General features: G+C 42.1%; 3 protein-coding genes across 3 annotated transcripts; 1 reads left to right on the top strand and 2 right to left on the bottom strand.

Annotated features, from left to right (window-relative positions):
• Window positions 1-6782, top strand: LOC114359120 (phosphatidylcholine translocator ABCB4-like). The gene is made up of 6 exons (XM_028313375.1): window positions 1-152; window positions 2948-3142; window positions 3959-4168; window positions 5144-5290; window positions 5627-5735; window positions 6295-6782. Exons 1-6 carry the CDS (start codon window positions 21-23, stop codon window positions 6390-6392), a joined length of 891 nt encoding a protein of 296 aa, XP_028169176.1. The 5' UTR covers window positions 1-20; the 3' UTR covers window positions 6393-6782.
• A 5823-nt stretch (window positions 6783-12605) lies between these two features.
• On the bottom strand, window positions 12606-17595 carry LOC114359139 (uncharacterized). The gene is made up of 7 exons (XM_028313403.1): window positions 17399-17595; window positions 16818-16982; window positions 16120-16258; window positions 15320-15620; window positions 14548-14558; window positions 14046-14181; window positions 12606-12787 (listed from the first exon to the last, which is right to left on the bottom strand). The coding sequence occupies exons 1-7, from the start codon at window positions 17593-17595 to the stop codon at window positions 12639-12641; spliced, it is 1098 nt and encodes a 365-aa protein (XP_028169204.1). The 3' UTR covers window positions 12606-12638.
• Window positions 17596-18572: 977 nt separating this feature from the next.
• Window positions 18573-20344, bottom strand: LOC114359164 (uncharacterized). Its single transcript, XM_028313446.1, has 2 exons — window positions 19934-20344; window positions 18573-18756 (listed from the first exon to the last, which is right to left on the bottom strand). The coding sequence occupies exons 1-2, from the start codon at window positions 20062-20064 to the stop codon at window positions 18585-18587; spliced, it is 303 nt and encodes a 100-aa protein (XP_028169247.1). The 5' UTR covers window positions 20065-20344; the 3' UTR covers window positions 18573-18584.
• Between the last annotated feature and the right edge of the window lie 26 nt (window positions 20345-20370).

Below are 20370 nucleotides of genomic sequence, written 5' to 3' on the forward strand. Positions count from 1 at the left end.
CGCTGATCTACGGCGCGTGGATGCTGGCGGAGGCGCTGTCGTTCGCGCCGAACTTCGCGGCGGCGCGGCGCTCGGGCGCGCGCATCCTGCACGCGCTGCGCCGCCAGCCCGCCGTGCGCGACGAGCCCACGGCGCGCGAGATCGACGGATGGGTGAGTGATGCTCTTCTTAAAGGCCGATTCACACATATCAGTGGAGTCACAGTTCAGACACAAATCAAATCAAATTTCTTTATTTCTTTATTATCAAATTTATTTATTTAGTACCGGCACAGTGTGAAATATTCTTTCATACAGTTTCTATGAACGCATCCCCACTTGTAAGTGTCAGTGACGACACAGTGCTCCCAGTGTTAGTGCCGACACCGGCAATCACGGACGTATTCGTTGACGACGATATTTTTTGTCGGATCACGGACGCCGCCTCGGCATCAAAAACAAAATAACTTCATAGTTTCTGAACAAGAACATTGAAACAGCTCTCTGACATTTTAAAATATTCAAAATATTTCACTGACGCAACTCTGTAGCACTGATACTGAACTGAGCGAACACTTGAAGGAACTGTAGCTTCACTGATATGTGTGAATCGAGCTTTATTATTCTTCGCAGGCAGTTTGTGTATGAGATCGAATCAGAAATGAGGAGATCCGTCTACAAACTAAAGTCTCTAACATTGATAATGGCAAGCAAGTAGCAATGGGTACATTACACAGAACTGACGGCCGATGGGGCAGCAAGGTTCTGGAGTGGAGGCCATGTACCTGAAAACGCAGCGTGGGACGTCCACCCACCGACCGATGACCGCTTGGAGGTAGCAGAATTCAACAGGAAGGCACTGGATGCAGGCCGCTGCCAACCGGGCGAAACCGGGCGATATGGACATCATTGGGGGAGGCCTATGTTCAGCAGTGGACGTCCTGTGGCTGAGATGAAGAATGATGAGGCAGTTTGTGACAATTGCGGATATACCACTAGTCAATAGTGATTATAGTGATACTTTAAATTAAATGAACTGAAAAAAAACCGGCCAAGTGCGAGTCGGGCTCGCGCACAAAGGGTTCCGTAGCAGCAAATATAATAAACTTATTATGTCAATTTATACACCTGGTGAATGGAGCCTAAACTCTCCCGATATTTTGCCTTGTACTTTTATGTATGAATATTAATTTTATATATGTATTTATAAATATTCCGAGCTAAAGAGGTGGCAAAAGCAATGGCAAACAAACCACAATCAATAGTATTCGGTTGTCGCTGAACACTTGGAAACTGAATACATGACTCCGATAGATACGGAAACAAGGCTTTTACATATATTTTTTGCGATTTTCCTAGAACACCAACAAGACTATCGTACACACGCAGTATTCCATTAATGTAATAAATACAACTCCAGTGCCCCACTAATCCCACGTCACCGTCATAAATTACTTGAAGGTGCGTCTCATTTTTAGGTACAGGTTCAATCAGTTCAGGGTGTTGAAATAATTCTAGCTCACGCGGTCTAAATGATGTGCACCGAAGTAACTTTTCATGAAATGCGCGAACCACATCATCTTCGATATAGTTATTATAATTCAGAATGTAGGAAAACGTATTATCTAAAGTATCCATTGTTAGATGATATACAATAAGCTTTAGAAATTTTAAAAACCTGCTACGAAACACTAAAATTTGCACCAAAAACAAAGGAATTTATATTATTGGGGGATTTATTAGTACGTGACCGGTTTAATAGCACCTATTAAACCAGTATACCTACTTACTTATTTTTTATAATAGGTACAATTCAATATTAAAAAGTCTCAACGCCAAATTCGACTTGCGAAAGAAGTAAATGGGAACGATGAAATTCTCTTAGCGCGCACAAGTGACAACGACGTCTGCCCTCACGTGTCTGCCCGTTCGGGTCGACGCGGTTAGCTATCTTATCCCCGCTCCCGCGCGAGACCACGCCCCGCAACTCACGCGCTGCAGCGCAGCGAGCGACCGATCTTCTTGAATCGATGTAATAATAATCTATAGGATTAACGCGTTTTAAAAATATTGGTTCGATGGATATGTTTAACCTATTATTACTCAACAATCACATTTGTAATATTAAACTTTATCAAATGCACAATGTATTTAAGGTACATTACTGGATAAGGATTAATGGCGTATTGCTTGAATAAGCTAATATTTCTCGTAAAAAGTACCTACATTATAAAGATTTTATATCATCGCGGATTTTAAAAGGTGTACAATACTGTAGTATATTTTTTGATCTATCTTATAAGGTTCAGCCATCGTTTTCAGTGTAAGCACAATAACTTAACCAAAATTACAGTTAAATCAACCTATCTCAAAAACTATAAGAGATACTTTGATCAAACCAAAAATCGTTGAAAGAGTTAATTAGCATGCATCACCTCTATTTTTTTTAGAATTTTATACCCCGTAGTTATAAAAATAGAGGGGGGGGGACATACTTTTTACGACTTTGAGAGCTGATATCTCAAAAACCGTTCACTTTAAGAAAAATGTTTTTTAGAAAACTTTATATCATTTTAAAAGACCTTTCCATTGATACCCCACACGGGTATGTACATCGAAAAAAAAATTTTCATCCCTCAGTTACATGTATGGGGGGCCCCACCCCCAATTCTTTTTTTTACTATTTAGTGTCATAATTTTGTAGCGGTTCATACAACACATATTCCCATCAAATTTCATCACTGTAGTACTTATAGTTTCCGAGTAAATCGGCTGTGACAGACGGACAGACGGACAGACGGACAGACGGACAGACGGACAGACGGACAGACGGACAGACGGACATGACGAAACTATAAGGGTTCCGTTTTTGCCATTTTGGCTACGGAACCCTAACAAGCAACGTTTAGGACGTGGAGTTGAGTAGAATGCTGAATGTGACTATATCTAATTTCTCATTTTTCTCCTAGACTGCAAAAGGCGAGCTTTCCTTCGAAGACGTGGAGTTCCGTTATCCAACGCGGCGTCACCAGCCCGTGCTGCGCGGGCTGCGGCTGCGGCTGGAGCCGGGGAAGTCGCTAGCGCTCGTCGGCGCTTCTGGCTGCGGGAAGTCCACGCTTGTGCAACTGTTGTTGAGGAGCTACGACCCTGACGCGGGATCTATTGTAAGTGGATTGTTTTAACGCTTTCAACTCAAGTACAGCATGGAAGGAATATGCTACTTGTCACTTGTGTAGCCAGGGTCGACAGATACAGTTCAGATACAGCCATTCTGATGCCGCCGATATCATATAATTTATATAAAATATCAGAACTAGTTCTATTTCTCCATCAAAGTTGCAACTTCCAACGCCGGCGACATCTTCAGATATTAATGATCTTTAATGATCCCATTTCTTATTAGTACTACTGCAACTTCTGTTATAGCAAAGACCTATTCTTTCAGAACGGTGCGGTGGAGTAGTAAACGTCATTTACTTTGGATATTTTCCTCCATAAGGACAAGTCCCGAGTTCTTCTAAGACTTATATCCGTAGTAAAACGGCAGACATTATCTGATTAAGTAACCTTTCCAAGGAGAGTAAATCTCTGCATCGTTCGTTCGTTTCAGCCGAAAGACGTCCACTGCTGGACAAAGGCCTCCTCCAAGGATTTCCACAAAGACCGGTCCTACGCCGCCCGCATCCAGGCACCTTCACCAGATCGTGGGTCCACCTAGTGGGAGGCCTGCCCACACTACGTCCTCCGGCTCGTGGTCGCCATTCGAGAACTTTACTCAATACTCAATACTGCTTCACCACATTAGCATTTAGGTCTTACAATTCAAGCAGATCAATGTGGACCCAGTTAGGGCACAGCAACCTTTGGAAGGAGGCAGAACGATCTCAGTAGTTTATATCGATTAAATTTAACCGGTTGAGTATGGTGGAAATGTCAATGTTTTCTTTCCTGACTGATTGCCTGTTGTTTACCCCCCACAGAAACTGGACGGGCAAGACATCAAGTACTCGTTAACCCTTCGCCAGCTGCGCGCGCAGCTTGGGCTCGTCGCGCAGGAGCCGGCGCTGTTCTCGCGGAGCATTCGGGACAACATCGCTTACGGGGACAACTCGCGCGCTGTCCCGTTAGAGGAGATTATAGACGCCGCGCAAAAGGCTAATGTGCACGCTTTCATCGCTCAATTACCACTGGTAAGTACTAGCTTTTGACTGCGACTTCCCTCGCGGAGTTTAAGGGACAACATCGCTTACGAGGACAACTCGCGAGCTGTCCCGCTGGAGATCATAGACGCCGCGCAAAAGGCTAACATGCACGCTTTTATTGCGCAACTACCACTGGTAAGACGAGATTATCCTGTCCTGCTAATATTACAAAGTCACTCTTACTCGGAACTTCCCTCGCGGAGTATACGGGACAACATCGCTTACGGGGACAACTCGCGCGCCGTCCCGCTGGAGGAGATCATAGACGCCGCGCAAAAGGCTAATGTGCACGCTTTCATCGCTCAACTACCACTGGTGAGACAAGATTATTTTACCGTACTACAAATATTACAAACTAGCTCTTACTCGCAATTCGCTCGAGGAGTGTAAGGGACAACATCGCTTACGGGGACAACTCGCGCGCCGTCCCGTTAGAGGAGATCATCGACGCCGCGCAGAAGGCTAATGTGCACGCTTTTATTGCGCAACTACCACTGGTAAGACGAGATTATCCTATTCTATATTAATATTACAAACTAGCTCTTGCTCGCGACTTCGGTCGCGGAGCATACGGGACAACATCGCTTACGGGGACAACTCGCGCGCCGTCCCGTTAGAGGAGATCATCGACGCCGCGCAAAAGGCTAACGTGCACGCTTTTATTGCGCAACTACCACTGGTAAGACGAGTTTTTCCTATTCTATTTTACATTACAAACTAGCTCTTGGTCGAGAAGTATAGGGGCCATATCGCGTATTGCTGCCTTGTCTAGCATAAAAAAATGTCTGATTGATTGCATCGAATTATACGCCTTATGGTGGAGTCTTTCGCTAAAATCATGATCAGTCTCTAAATGTTCACTGCTTGAAATCGAAACCATAGAATCCGCTCATATTTTACTTCATACCACTGTAGTACAGGCTTAGATGATAGCGTTAAAATAATCCTATCACCTTTCCCCAGGGCTACGACACGGAGCTAGGATCCGGCGGCGCGGCGTTGTCAGGCGGACAGAAGCAGCGCGTGGCCATCGCGCGCGCTCTGCTGAGGGACCCGCGGGTGTTGTTGCTGGACGAGGCCACCTCCGCGCTCGACGCCAATAGTGAGAAGGTAAGATATCTTAGTCATTCTATAAAAACTTATGCGAGGCCAATGTGTAGCGTTTCTGCTCTGCTGGCTGTGACCTTAGCAAAACCTGAAGATCGTAAGTAGGTAGTTGATAAAGTACCTAAATAACAACAAGGGATCTTTTTAAGGGTTTCAGGTGACTGCTATAATGAGTCTGAACATCATCTAATGGTTCAGTGATGACGTTGAAAATAGGTTTCAAAGACTTATTGACAGCATGTGAGCCATAAAAACACAACCAGTAAAGTCTTTAGATCCTCTTTTTCTAAGAAATTAGGGAGTCGATAGCTCAAACCAATAATAAACCTACTTTTTCAGACGGTGCAAGCAGCCTTGGAGGTGGCCTCCGCGTCGCGGACCACCGTGATCATCGCGCACAGACTCGCCACCGTGCGGAATGCGGACACCATCGCTGTTATAGACAAAGGTATCCATCTTCATTGTTATACCAACAGAAATTGGAAAATTCGTTCAGATGAGATTATGAATCGTCTTCATGTTCATCCAAGTCCTGTAAGTAAGTGGCGTAGTGTGTCCACATCACTGTCACTTCTTTACACCTTCTTCTTCTTTTGTTTATGGCTTGATCATTCTTCACAGAGTAATTTATCCATTGAAATCTGTCGAGTCACGATAATATCTAGACGACGCCTTCCTGTTTCTCTGAAGTACCGACTTCTCTATTTCACGCTTGCTTATTATTTTTCTGACATACGCTCACAACTGCACTTGCTGACTGAAGAAGCTTGAAGAGAGTTAGACGGGTCTTTAAGCTAAGTTCTGGACCTTCAAACCCCATCCTTATTTTATACACGTCCTTGACTAACGCCCGTGTTCACAAACGATGCTTGCTTAAGTGAAGCAGCAAATCGAAAGCACGGAGTTGAATAGAGCTCTGTGATTGGTTCGTGTGTCACCCTGTGCATCCAGGCGCACTGTGAGACCTCATAGTAATGCGTAAATGACACTAATTCTTGCTGTTTCAGGAGTGGTAGCAGAGAGTGGCTCCCACGAAGAACTAGTCCGAATGCGAGGTATGTACTGGGACCTCCTCAAGCAACAAGGCCCGGTCGACAGCGCGTGAGCCGCCATAACGCGGCAGCCATCTTGTGTCACGTCTAGACGCCATCTTGTACGAGATGGCGTATGTCAGGCAATTTTTGCGTAGTCATTTGGTACTTTTAGTTCGACGGTTTCACGACAAATAAGCGATGCACTAAAACGTGTGTTGTCGTTTAAGTACAGAGAAAAACGATGTAGAAAACGCAGTAGTTAGATGATACTGCTTGTAGAAAATACAACATGCCATTCCTCTAAATTACACTAGTATAATTTTGAATTATTACATCTTACTAGAGTACCTATAGACTTTTTTTCTATAAACGATATCTCATGGATTACAGAGACTATATAATTTTAAACATATTCAGAATCTACCTATGAGATATCGCATTTAGAATAGAGTCTAGAACATTTCTCTTCTTCTGTAAAACATCTGCGTAAAACAAGATTTTTGATTTTTAACAAGGTGAAAAATTTTAACTGTGGCACGTTTTTGTCCAAAGTAACAAACAAATGTAGCTGAATTATTTGTGTAAAGTGTGAAATAACTATATTATTTCAACTGTTGTTTTAGAAACCATGCAGTAAGTTTTATTTTAAACACAAATTCGTAAATTCACATTCGTGTTTGTTTACAATTGTCTACTAAAATGACAGACTAATTTGTAAGTTTTGCTATTTATTTTTAGGGATCCCAAATTAGCAAGAGAGAGCTATATTTATGTGTTCATAAGCTCAGCAAGTTAGACCTTAGAATAATTGTTAGAATAATTTCAGCACAAATTTAAAAGTGACAACGAATTTTTGGTTTTTAACTGACCGATTCTGAAAATCTGTAAATCAAACTAAATTTGACAGCTGTCTTTAAATATTATAGCTTTATCATCTGTGGAAACCTGTCAAACTTAGTTTAATGTAGAGATAAACACGTCTAAGAATCGACTCATATTATAATAATTGTTTTAATAATAATGTATGAAGAATAGTCTGTAATTATGATTTTTCTTTATTTTCTTAATAAAAGATAATAATATTCCTGTATTAATATGCCTTTTAAGTGCCTGAATAGACGTAGTTTAATAAAGTATTAGAATTCAAGTTAAAATTACTTTGTTATACAAGGTAGCTAGCACCTTACGTACTTAGTTGTGCAGTCAGCGTCGAATAGTGCGTGACACTTGAAGTAGCCAAAATGTTCGCAAGTCGCAACACGTCTTTGTTACAGATTATTCCACTTTGTTCACCTGGGTGATATCATCTGGATGAAGAAAGTGGTGATATCACCCAGGTGAATTGCTACACCTGGAAAATGAAGCTAGGTGAAATGATCTTGAGGTGAAATGAGGACACTTTCTTCGCCCAGAACACAGTGAAATAATAATCCTTTGTTATAATTTGAATAAGGTTGTGAAACTTTTTTGGTCACTGGGTGTCACGAATTATTTGACGCTGACCTACTATAATGCAAAAATTATTACTTCTACATGTAACTCAAAACCAAATAGAGTTTAAGTATTAAATCTGTGCTTGTAATATAAATAAGCTATTTAATTATGACTGTGATTATTTTTAAGCTATTTAGTAGATAAATGCAAACTTTCGAATAATATTTAAATTTAATATTAAGTATTAATTTGCTGTGAGAATGTTGAAAATATAAAAAGTACGTAACTAGAAAAAACATGTTTTCAAGACCTATTATTAGACCACATTATAGGCCATTATTCTAAAACAAAACTTATAAGTCGATTCAAAAAACCTTAATAAAGTCTAGATTCTAAAGCCCGGTCGCCGGCACGTGGTAAGTACACGCGCGAACGATAAGGATGGGTAGCTTGGGGTCATTGGACGAAATTCTACGTGCTCGGCTACCGGACTATAACCAGGCCAATTTCAGAGTTGTTTTAGAATAAGAGCCATAATGTGTTGGTATCAGATACGATACAAATCTTGTATCACAAGTGAGAATGTAATATTTTCAATGTCGTGCATGTCTTATAATGTTTGTATTCTAGACGTTACAATTTTGGTTTAAAAGCAAATTGTTGTCAATTACTAGTTTAATTTATTATTTTTAGGAAACAATTGAAAAGTGATAGCGAAATAAAATAAATTGAAACGGATTCAATGTTTTATTTAAATCAACAAATCAACTATCTAATAATACATTTCAATTGGAAGAAAATTCGTGTTTAGTGTTGAAGAAATCGAGTACGGACGACAGCATATCAAACTTTAAAGCGCTTAACTCAGCCAGTGCCAGCATGGGAGCGGCGCGGGAGGGGGACATTTAGATATTACTAGCGGCCGCCCGCGACTTCGCACGCGTGGATCCCGTTTTACCCCCCTCATCTATCTTACGCGGTTTAGATTTTTTCATACAAATGTTTTTTCCTGCTAACTCCCGTTCCCGTGGGAATTTCGCAATATCCTGTTGTAACTAAGCTTTTGGTTTACTAAGGTACCTGCATGCCAAAATTCAAGCGTCTAACTTAAGTGGTTTAGATTTTTCATACAAAAGGATTTTGCCGATAATTCCCGTTCCCGTGGGAATTTCGGGAATTCCTTTCTTAGTGCACCTCTACGGTACCTAAGCTACGTCCCTTCCAAATTTCAAGTGCCTACGTTTAGCCGTTTAGGCTGTGCGTTGATCTGTCACTAAGTCAGTCAGTTTCTCCTTTTATACTATATTTAGATTAGATAGAAGATAGATAGATAGATTAATTATAGATTATTTAGATGACATAACAGCATACAAATTTGAAGTCTCGCTGACGTTTTAGCGTCACAAAAACATCCTCTCGCGCCGTTTCTATAACTCAGGCACTGACTGGGTTAAACCCTAGATGTATAGAATCTTATACAGTGGCAATAGCCGCTGTTTTGCAGCAAAAAGTAGTTTGATGTACTGTCAAATGTCCACACTATTGTGCATTAAAGTCTCAGTTTTTCTAACTAATATTATTAAAATTCTAAACCGATTTTGATATTGGGATTCGTTTGTTACTACATGAATTATTTCAAAAGTCTACCTACACTACTTAGAAATTGACTATCTACTTAGTTTTAAAATTTAAATACCTACTCAACAAACTTGGACCTTTTTCCATTTACAATGAGCTTTAAATTGAATTAACTACGATCCGTCGAGAATTACACGCACACTATTCTAAAATAAGAACAAAAATTAATAAAAAAAATGAAAATAAAATTACACTCCAAGGTGACTAATATTTCCATCGTTTCATAATTCCTATTTCTTTTATCACACATATTGAGTGCGTGTGTTCATAAATTTCTCGACGAATATCTAAGGCTAAACCTAAGGCCACTCAATTCGATGCACAGACGACGGCACATTGAGTTTACAATTCATTCAGTTGCAATATTTATACTTTTCTGATGTACCGACGACTGGACGATGTTCTAAAAATTTTTTAGATTTAGGGAAGGTTATCACAACCAAACGCTGTTTGTTTATAATTCGAATTAAACTTTCAGAATCAACCACAAATAATGGTTCTACAATCATAATAATTAAAGTATAGCCTGACCAGGAACATAAAAACCCTGGCATAGAGGCGCGTCAATTGCATTTGATAGTGCAACACTGAGTACAGTCGTACCTGTGTTAAATTAATAGGCTAACTTTATGTACGAGGATTCAGGATTACGGGCTAATTTGATATTTTCATGAATTAACGAAAAAATATTATTATAGGTAACCTGGTGTAAATAAATTAAATGAAAACATCAATCGAGCTAGTAGGATTTATTTTATTATTCATCAATAATCAAATTCAGAACTTGAATATTCAACTGCAATGTTTGCTCATGAACGCTTCAAACTCGGTACTTCTTTCCCAATTCCATAAAATTCAACACTTAGAAAGTGACAAAAATTTTAAAATAGGTAGTTGAAACAAACCACAACTAATTTTCATAGTGGACTGTACTATGTGATAAACATGTCAGTGAATTTGACAACCTTTGTCGGAAACATTATTCAATGAAAATATTGTCCGAACCCTTAGTATTTCTCTTCGACAAATACTTTAACACATTGTAAACCATTTTTCTTTCACGACTATAAAAAGATTTTAGCAATTTAATTCACAACCGAGCTACTCAAAACGACTAGATCAGTTTAAAATGAAACCTTTAGAAAACCGTAGAACTGCACTCGATCTTATATTTTTATTTAAATTAATAAATGGAATTGTTGACTGTCCACATCTTCTATCTAAACTCAATATTAAAGTTCCCTACAAATATCCTAGATATCCAATCAAAATCCTGTGTCCGCCCTTCAGAAAAACGGTATCTGGATCCTACTCCCCAATATCTAGACTCTGTAAATTGTATAATGAGTACAGCACTGAACTAGACTTATTTGGCATGTCGATTAATAAATTTAGGCGTCAAGCACACTTATTAGATAAGTAGATCAATGTCTCCAGTAACATACCTACTATTACTTTTATTATGCATGCTGTGTTTGCCCATTTCATATATTGTACAATTAGAAATTAAGTTAGAATTTAGTAATATAATACAAGTATTATTGTACAATTGTTGGCAGACCAATAAAATAAATAAATAAATAAATAAATAAACAAAATCAATTGCGCACATTTAAAATAAAGTTTGTTTACACTTTGACAGCAATAGACTGACATGCAAGGTGACATGACAATGAAGTTTTCAGTTACTGTTGCCATTAAAAGAAATTAGTACCATTAGTTTTCCGCAACATGGCGAGGGTTTTTATGTTCCTGGTCGGGCTATACCTTTATCACGAGAATAAAATACAATGAGGATAACGGGTCAACTACCTCATCATAATCGAGCAACCCATAACTACGGGAAAGACCAAAGGCCATCGCGGCGAGGGTAGTTTAAAAATTGTTCTAAAATATATAAGGGTTCGCGCGCACGGGTGACTTTTGTCGCCCTCACTGTCACTGTCAAAAAACAAAAGTGACGCATGCGCGCGATTCCTAAGTAGTAAAATCATAAGTCAAACCATGCGCCATCACTGCGGCAAGGCGTCATAGTCCTCGTCGCGACTATTATGCGGGTAGTCGGCGCCCGCGCAACAAATGTCAATCGTGCGAGCCTTATGTAGTAAAATCATAAGTCAAACATACGCTATCACTGCGGCAAGGCGTCACAATCCTCGTCGCCATTATTATGTGGGTAGTCGGCCATCACTGCGGCAAGGCGTCATAATCTTCGTCACTAAGCGGGTAGTCGACCATCACTGCGGCAATGCGTCATGATCCTCGTCGCCATTATTATGCGGGTAGTCAGCCATCACTGCGGCAAGGCGTCATAATCTTCGTCACTAAGCGGGTATAGATGACCCACGCTGAACTGTCCCACCAAACTCAATGACAGGGGGGCGCTACCATCCTTCAACTGTATGGTTTCCAACATGGCAAAAATCGGAACCAGCGATCCGGTAAAGACGGTGGCGCCCCGCTGTCAATGTCATGCATAGGACAGTTCAGTATTTTGGAACTATAGTCGGCCATCACTGCGGCAATGCGTCATAGTCCTCGTCGCCATTATTATGCGGGTAGTCGGCGCCCGCGCAACAAATGTCAATCGTGCGAGCCCTAAGTAGTAAAATCATAAGTCATACATACGCTATCACTGCGGCAAGGCGTCACAATCCTCGTCGCCATTATTATGTGGGTAGTCGGCCATCACTGCGGCAATGCGTCATGATCCTCGTCGCCATTATTATGCGGGTAGTCAGCCATCACTGCGGCAAGGCGTCATAATCTTCGTCACTAAGCGGGTATAGATGACCCACGCTGAACTGTCCCACCAAACTCAATGACAGGGGGGCGCTACCATCCTTCAACTGTATGGTTTCCAACATGGCAAAAATCGGAACCAGCGATCCGGTAAAGACGGTGGCGCCCCGCTGTCAATGTCATGCAACTCATGCATAGGACAGTTCAGTATTTTGGAACTATAGTCGGCCATCACTGCGGCAAGGCGTCATGATCCTCGTCGCCATTATTATGCGGGTAGTCAGCTATCATTGCGGCAAGGCGTCACAATCCTCGTCGCTACTATGCGGGTAGTCGGCGCCCGCGCAACAAATGTCAATCGTGCGAGCCCTAAGTAGTAAAATCATAAGTCAAACGCACCACATCACTGCGGCAAGGCGTCATAATCATCGTCACTAAGCGGGTAGTCGGCCATCACTGCGGCAAGGCGTCATAATCTTCGTCACTATGAGGGTAGTCGGCCATCACTGCGGCAAGGCGTCATGGTCCTCGTCGCGACTATTATGCGGGTAGTCGGCGAGCGCGGCGGCGAGCAGGGCCTGGGCCGGCGCCGCGAACACCGCGGGCAGCCGCGCCAGCCCCGCCGGCGCGCACTCGGTGGATGACTCCCAGCCTGGGAGGTAAAAGACAAGATAAGATAAAAGACAATGCCGGAAATTGGCGTCTTTTTTTTTCGCGCGGCCATCAACCAAACCATGTTTTTTGGAAACAAAATAGTGTAATAAACCAAACTTACTATGGCATGTATACCTTTTAACTCAGTCTGAACTGAGTTACGAGCATTAGAAGTTTGATGATTTACATACTAGATTTGCTTTTTGCGCGCAAGTTTTGTAAGAAATTGCAACATTTCCTCGACCTCGGCCTAAAAACAGTTCGGCAGGAAATAGCCCAAAACAGCCTGAAATACCAGGAGAAGCTGACCGCCCATGTTAACAAATTAGCGCACGCTCTGAGTGGGGAAGGCGCTCTTCAACACACCCGGCTAAAGAGAAATGACATACCGAGCCTACATAAAAGATTTACCACCTGACATCAAGAGAGTCGTGTGAAATGAATTTTCATACAAGTATGGCTCTCGAAGAAAACATAATCTGAGGAATCAACCAAAGAAGTGGCTTATTGTTGAAAAAACAGATTGCCATGAAGCAGAATCATCAAAAAAAAAAAGAGCTCATGAAGCACTTTCAAGATCAGTAACTAGTTTATTGATATCTTGTATAGTTTAGAAATAATCGAGTGAGATCACTTATCGTTTCCACCCTGTATACAGAGATACTTATTTATACTGTTGTACAAAAAACTTCTTAGGAAAAAAAAGAATCTTGTCATCATCATCATCTCAGCCACAGGACGTCCACTGCTGAACATAGGCCTCCCTCCCCCAATGCTTTCCATGTTTCCCGGTTGGTAGCGGCCTGCGTCCAGCGCCTTCCTGCTACTTGTAGTTGTAGTAGAAGAATCTTGTAGTTCGTGTTAATAGATACAGGCAATTTCTGTAAATAAAGACTAATAGCATTGATTCCCAGATGTCAATATTGTATTGTCTAGTGATATAAGTAAACAAGTTACGAAAGTTAAGGATACTGAGAAATAGTTTCTACATTTACTTACAACATTGTTAGTTTCTAGTGGCGAGTACATAGTCTCCTACACCAGACCCTCTCTAATTTACCAACAGTATAAACATATTACCACTCCTTTGCGTCGCGCAGTCGGGTAAAAAGGGAAATTTTATACGCCGGCTAGACAAATTAGAGACGCTTAAAACTTCGTCACACCAAGCCGTCTCCCAGCCACAAAAACATAACACTCCTTCTGGCGCAGTCAGGTAAAAAGAATCAGCGTAAAAATGAAAATTACAAACTCACCCATATGCAGCGCCTTAGGCACAGCGCATAGGGCAAGTGTTCGCGCGCCACGCGGCGCCAGCACTCGGCAGCAAAGCGCTCGAGCGCCTACGCTCCACACCGCTGAAAAAACGTAAGAAAAACATTTGTTTTTGCGCTTTTACACACGATCACACGGTTTTATTGAAATAAAGAAAAGTTAGTTTTTATTATCTCAATAGGTCACATTTCATCAAACGTTGCACAAAATAATGGAAGAAACCCTTTTAAATAAGTCAGCCAATGCTTTGAATTCGACACAATCATCATCACACTAGGATCTGATAGTCCAGTATTCATCATCATCATCATTTTAGCCACAGGTTGTCTACTGCTGAACATAGGCCTCCTCCCCCAATGATTTCCACATCGCCCGGTAGTCTAGCTTTATAATCACCGAAAAGATCACATGCAATTAATTGGTTTTACATTCTATAGCCTGACCAGGAACATAAAAACCCTCGCCATGTTGCGGAAAATTAATGGTACTAATTTCTTTTAATGGCAACAGTAACTGAAAACTTCATTTTCATGTCACCTTACATGTCAGTCTATTGTTGTCAAAGTGTAAACAAACTTAAATGTGCGCAATTGATTTTGTGAATTAAATTGCTAAAATATTTTTATAGTCGTGAAAGAAAAGTGGTTCACAATGTGTTAAAGTATTTGTCGGAGAGAAATAGGTAGGCTAAGGGTTCGGACAATATTTTCATTGAATAATGTTTCCGACAAAGGTTGTCAAATTGACTGACATGTTTATCGTATAGTACAGTCAACTATGAAAATTAGCTGTGGTTTGTTTCAACTACCTATTTTAAAGTTTTTTTGTAACTTTGTAAGTGTTGAATTTTATGGAATTGGGAAATAAGTACCGAGTTTGAAGCGTTCATGAGCAGACATTGTAGTTGAATATTCAAGTTTAGAATTTGATTATTGATGAATAATAATAAAATCCTACTTGCTCGATTGATGGTTTCATTAAATTTATTTAAACCAGTTTACCTGTTTTATAATATTTTTTGTTAATTTATGAAAATATTAAATTAGCCCATAATCCTGAATCCTGATACATAAAGTTAGCCTATTAATTTAATAAAGGTACGACTGTACCCAGTGTTGCACTATCAAATGCAATTGACGCGCCTCTATGCCAGGGTTTTTATGTTCCTGGTCAGGCTATACACTCTTTACAAATACAAATATTTTATTTATGCAAACACACCGTTTACGCATACACCTTCACTCTCGAAACTTACCTATAACGAGGGTAGTCAGCACGTCTCCCACGTACAAGCTACCCTCCGCCTCCCTCAATCTCTCGCAACAGTCCACATAAAGCAGCGCTAACGCCGACACCCGCTCTATCGTCCTCGGGCACTGTAACTCGCGCGCTTTCGCATCTCTCTCATCCCCGCTCTGGGAAGCTGTTGCGACATCTTTAACGCTATCATGCGAGCGTCGGAAGCGGGAATGTATGGCGCCCGCTGTGAGAGGGGGCAGCGTGCACAGGGCGGACCACAGGGACGGGCCTAGCGCCGGGATGGGGGCGCGCCCGCACTGGGGACAGTTTACAAAATACACGACTACCCGCACACATTGACAAGGCATCAACAATGGCACAATTATTTTAACATTGAGTTGGTTTGGTGGGTACTGCTACAAAGACATCCGATAATTTTGCATGCAAATACAAGAGTACAAACTACAACACATAAAGTAGCACAAGTACCTAGTCTAAAGGTGAACATTTACGGTTCATCCATCTACAACACTGACATTTTAATTTATGATGCGACGGTTCAGCTTCACAAAATGTCACAAGCAGTCTTAACACAACAATTTGGCTTTATTCAGAGTTGAGGCGTGGGCGTTTCATTGTGCCGTAAAGTTTGTTATAATATTAGCGTCTGTTAGGTGACCGGTGATGATTCAAAGCCCGAAACACGTAAACTCCAAAACCCAAGGGCCCGCGCCTCCACTCTGAATGAGGTATGAAAGAAAATGGCACAAAAAGCAGTCTTAAAACAATTTAATTGCAACGTCCGAGGAAACTCACAATAACGAACATAGCAGCGGGTGCAGCAACAAGCGACGCGACGTAACTACCCGCCAGCGCCGCCAGCGCCGCGCCCGCGTCGCTACACGCGCTTAAAGACAGCCATGCACAAGGTGCGCCTACGCACGACACCAGCGCTCTGCGGAAAAAGTACCAATGGGTCGAAAAGGAAAAGATATGAGCGCTTTCACATTTAGGCGATTTAGCAGTGCGACAAACGCGCGACAGACTGGACTTTAATCAGCCTGGTATCCACACCCGCATCAGCTAAGACCCCCGCGACCAATTTATCGCGCTCACGGCGCCTCAGCAAGAACTAAACGCAGTTCTAGCTGGTACATGAGAGGTAATCTAAAGACAGTGCGTAGAATAAGAGATGCGACTGACCCCATAATCAGCCTGGATGCAGGCCGCTACCAACCGGCCTTTGTGTAAATCATTTTGGAGGCCTATGCTCAGCAGTGGACGTCCTATAGGTGAAATGATGATGATGATGATGACATACCCCATAATTAGCCTGCTATCCACTCCAGCATCAGCTAAAACCCCTGCTGTAACCGCAGCGAGCGCCGGCGCCACTATATGCGCATGGGCCGCGCTGATGGCGCCCCAGCGGGCGATAAACGCAGCATTGCAATAAGTATGAGAGGTACTCCATATTTAGCGACTTTATACGTGAAATAAGAGAAGTCACTGACCCCATAATCAGCCTGGAATCCACTCCAGCATCAGCTAAGACCCCTGCTGTAACCGCAGCGAGGGCCGGCGCCACTATATGCGCGTGGGCCGCGCTGATGGCGCTCTTAGAACTACAACGCGGCTGCAGATATGAGAGGTACCTAAGTGCTCTGTCTTCAGTGACTCTTTAAGTGAAATAAGAGAAGTCACTAACCCCATAATCAGCCTGGAATCCACCCCAGCATCAGCTAAGACCCCTGCTGTAACCGCAGCAAGCGCCGGCGCCACTATATGCGCGTGGGCCGCGCTGATGGCGCCCCAACAGGCAATACACGCAGCATAGCAGTAAATATGCGAGCTACTACATCTTTAGTGGCTCTATACGAGGTATAAAAGTAGCCACTGACCCCATAATTAGTCTCGAATCCACTCCAGCATCAGCTAAAGACCCCTGCTGTGACCGCAGCAAGCGCCGGCGCCACTATATGCTCATGGGCCACGCTCACGGCGCCTCAACAGGCAATACACGCAGCATAGCAATAAGTATGAGAGGTACTCTATCTTTAGTGGCTCTGTAAGAGGAATAAGAGAAGTCACTGACCCCATAACCAGCCTGGAATCTACTCCAGCATCAGCTAAGACCCCTGCTGTAACCGCAGCAAGCGCCGGCGCCACTATATGCGCATGGGCCGCGCTGACGTCGCCCTTAGAACTACAACGCAGCTGTAGATATGAGAGGTACCTAAGTGCTCTGTCTTCAGTGACTGTAAGTGGAATAAGAGAAGTCACTGACCCCATAATCAGCCTGGAATCCACTCCAGCATCAGCTAAGACCCCAGCTGTAACCGAAGCGAGCGCCGGCGCCACTATATGCGCATGGGCAGCGCTGATGGAGCCCCAGCGGGCGATACACGTAGCATAGCAATAAGTATGAGAGGTACTCCATCTTTAGCGACTCTATACGTGGAATAAAAGTAGCCACTGACCCCATAATCAGCCTGGAATCCACTCCAGCATCAGCTAAGACCCCTGCTGTAACCGCAGCAAGCGCCGGCGCCACTATATGCGCATGGGCCGCGCTGATGGCGCCCCAGCGGGCGATACACGCAGCATAGCAGTAAATATGCGAGCTACTACATCTTTAGTGGCTCTATACGAGGTATAAAAGTAGCCACTGACCCCATAATCAGCCTGGAATCCACTCCAGCATCAGCTAAGACCCCTGCGGTAACCGTAGCGAGCGCCGGCGCCACTATATGCGCATGGGCAGCGCTGATGGCGCCCCAGCGGGCGATACACGCAGCATAGCAATAAGTATGAGAGGTATTCCATATTTAGCGACTTTATACGTGAAATAAGAGAAGTCACTGACCCCATAATCAGCCTGGAATCCACCCCAGCATCAGCTAAGACCCCTGCTGTAACCGCAGCAAGCGCCGGCGCCACTATATGCTCATGGGCCACGCTCACGGCGCCTCAACAGGCAATACACGCAGCATAGCAATAAGTATGAGAGGTACTCTATCTTTAGTGGCTCTGTAAGAGGAATAAGAGAAGTCACTGACCCCATAACCAGCCTGGAATCTACTCCAGCATCAGCTAAGACCCCTGCTGTAACCGCAGCAAGCGCCGGCGCCACTATATGCGCATGGGCCGCGCTGACGTCGCCCTTAGAACTACAACGCAGCTGTAGATATGAGAGGTACCTAAGTGCTCTGTCTTCAGTGACTGTAAGTGGAATAAAAGTAGCAACTGACCCCATAATCAGCCTGCTATCCACTCCAGCATCAGCTAAGACTCCTGCTGTAACCGCAGCAAGCGCCGGCGCCACTATATGCGCATGGGCCGCGCTGATGGCGCCCCAACGCGCGGCCTGACGAGGCGCCGTCGCGCGGCGCCCCGCGCAGAAATACACGCAGCATAATGGCAGGTAGGAGAGGTACTCTGTCTTTAGCGGACCTGTATGAGAAATAGGAATATGTAGAAAACTTATGCACGATCGTGCGGTAGCAGTCTTGAAAACGAACACGCACGTGCGTGCTTGAACGTCTTTGAATAAATAAGATTTTTTTCAATATTTTGAGTAGGTACTCATGTCTTTATCGGCCTTTTACGCACAAAAGGAATATGAGACTAGCTTCTGAAGCTCATTTAAATTAAATAGTTTGTTTAACTACATCAAGCATTAATTCATCCTAGATTGGAGCCAGATACTAAGTATTTCTTGTCTATTTTTGTTGCATTTTAGATTATCTATTTGATTATAAGTTTGAATTTAAATTAATATAAAAGCCTTTCATTTTCCTTGAAAGTTGAAACAAAACTAAACAAACCCTGTTGTATTATTAAACCTCCCACCTAAAACTACATAAAAAGCCTATTTTTGCCTAGCCTGCTTTATTAATCTAAGCCTAGCCTAGACTATTAAAACACTTTAGTTCTACAAAATCTACAAGATAAATTAAGAATGATAGTAAAAATCGGTATTTTAGCTTCATTTTACTACGGAACTTATCAAAATTGAACGTTCAAAGTTTGAAATGTATTTTTCAGTGCTATTGAAATGTAACACTTGATTTTGTATGGTTTATACATTTGTTATTTGATTCTATGAAGCTATTTCAAAAAGGCATAACGTGATAAAGAATTTCTAAAATACTATGCACTAAAATGGTCTAGTTGCATCATCTATTTAGGTAAGATTATTTGAAAATTGATGAAAAGCTGTGTCTAAATTTAAGTTGACTCTTGCAATCGTATTAAAATATTTAAAAATGATTAATTCTTATAAAACTTGCTTTTCATGCAATGTTGTTGGGAAAATTGAATATGTTGTTTATAATTGAATGGACTTGCTCGTGGCTCACCTAAGAGGTGCAGATATTATGATCAGATAGCAGCGAGCTTGCCCAAGCAACATATGGTGTTTTAATCAGTGTTTTGAGTGCATAGAGTTACTTTTAGTCACAGTGATGGAACAGAATACTTTTTTAAACTAAAACCTAGCCTTTAATTGACTGCTCAGTGCCGAAACTTGTATGATGCGGTTAAATTTCATTGGTAAAGTTGTGTAAAAGATTTTGTAGTTTAAGTTTGTAAAAAGCTTAAGATAAAGTTGAAGAAAATATTCAATTACATGGCCAAATGTGTGCAATGCGTTCTAGAATGATCTAATCGTGAACATGCAGTTTTTTGCCTCCGGGAGCGCCGAATCTTGGTGAGAGTACTGCCAGCAGCATTGACGTAAGGACACCAAGTATCATCCATCGTTTTTTCAACTCCTCCCACAAATCTAGCTTGTAATCGTTTTTGTTATTGTTAAAATATCTCTTCTCGCAAGTCACCAGCTGCGTAGTCACGGTAACACAGTCCATTTCTGGTTAAATCACTGAATTAAGTAGCTGAAACTCTATAACACTTTTACACCAATTTATTCAACTATTTTAACTAACAGTATGTGCAGATGAAGTGAAGGAAGACACAGAATTGCAGGGAATTGCACCTGTTTTACATTTTAAAATAAAACTTTTAAGAAATCAATTAATTTTGTGTTGAAAAATTTAAAATGCCGCG

The sequence above is a fragment of the Ostrinia furnacalis genome, unplaced genomic scaffold (assembly GCF_004193835.3).
Source record: "Ostrinia furnacalis isolate ACB-3 unplaced genomic scaffold, ASM419383v2 OfSCF4239, whole genome shotgun sequence".
Lineage (NCBI taxonomy): Eukaryota > Metazoa > Arthropoda > Insecta > Lepidoptera > Crambidae > Ostrinia > Ostrinia furnacalis.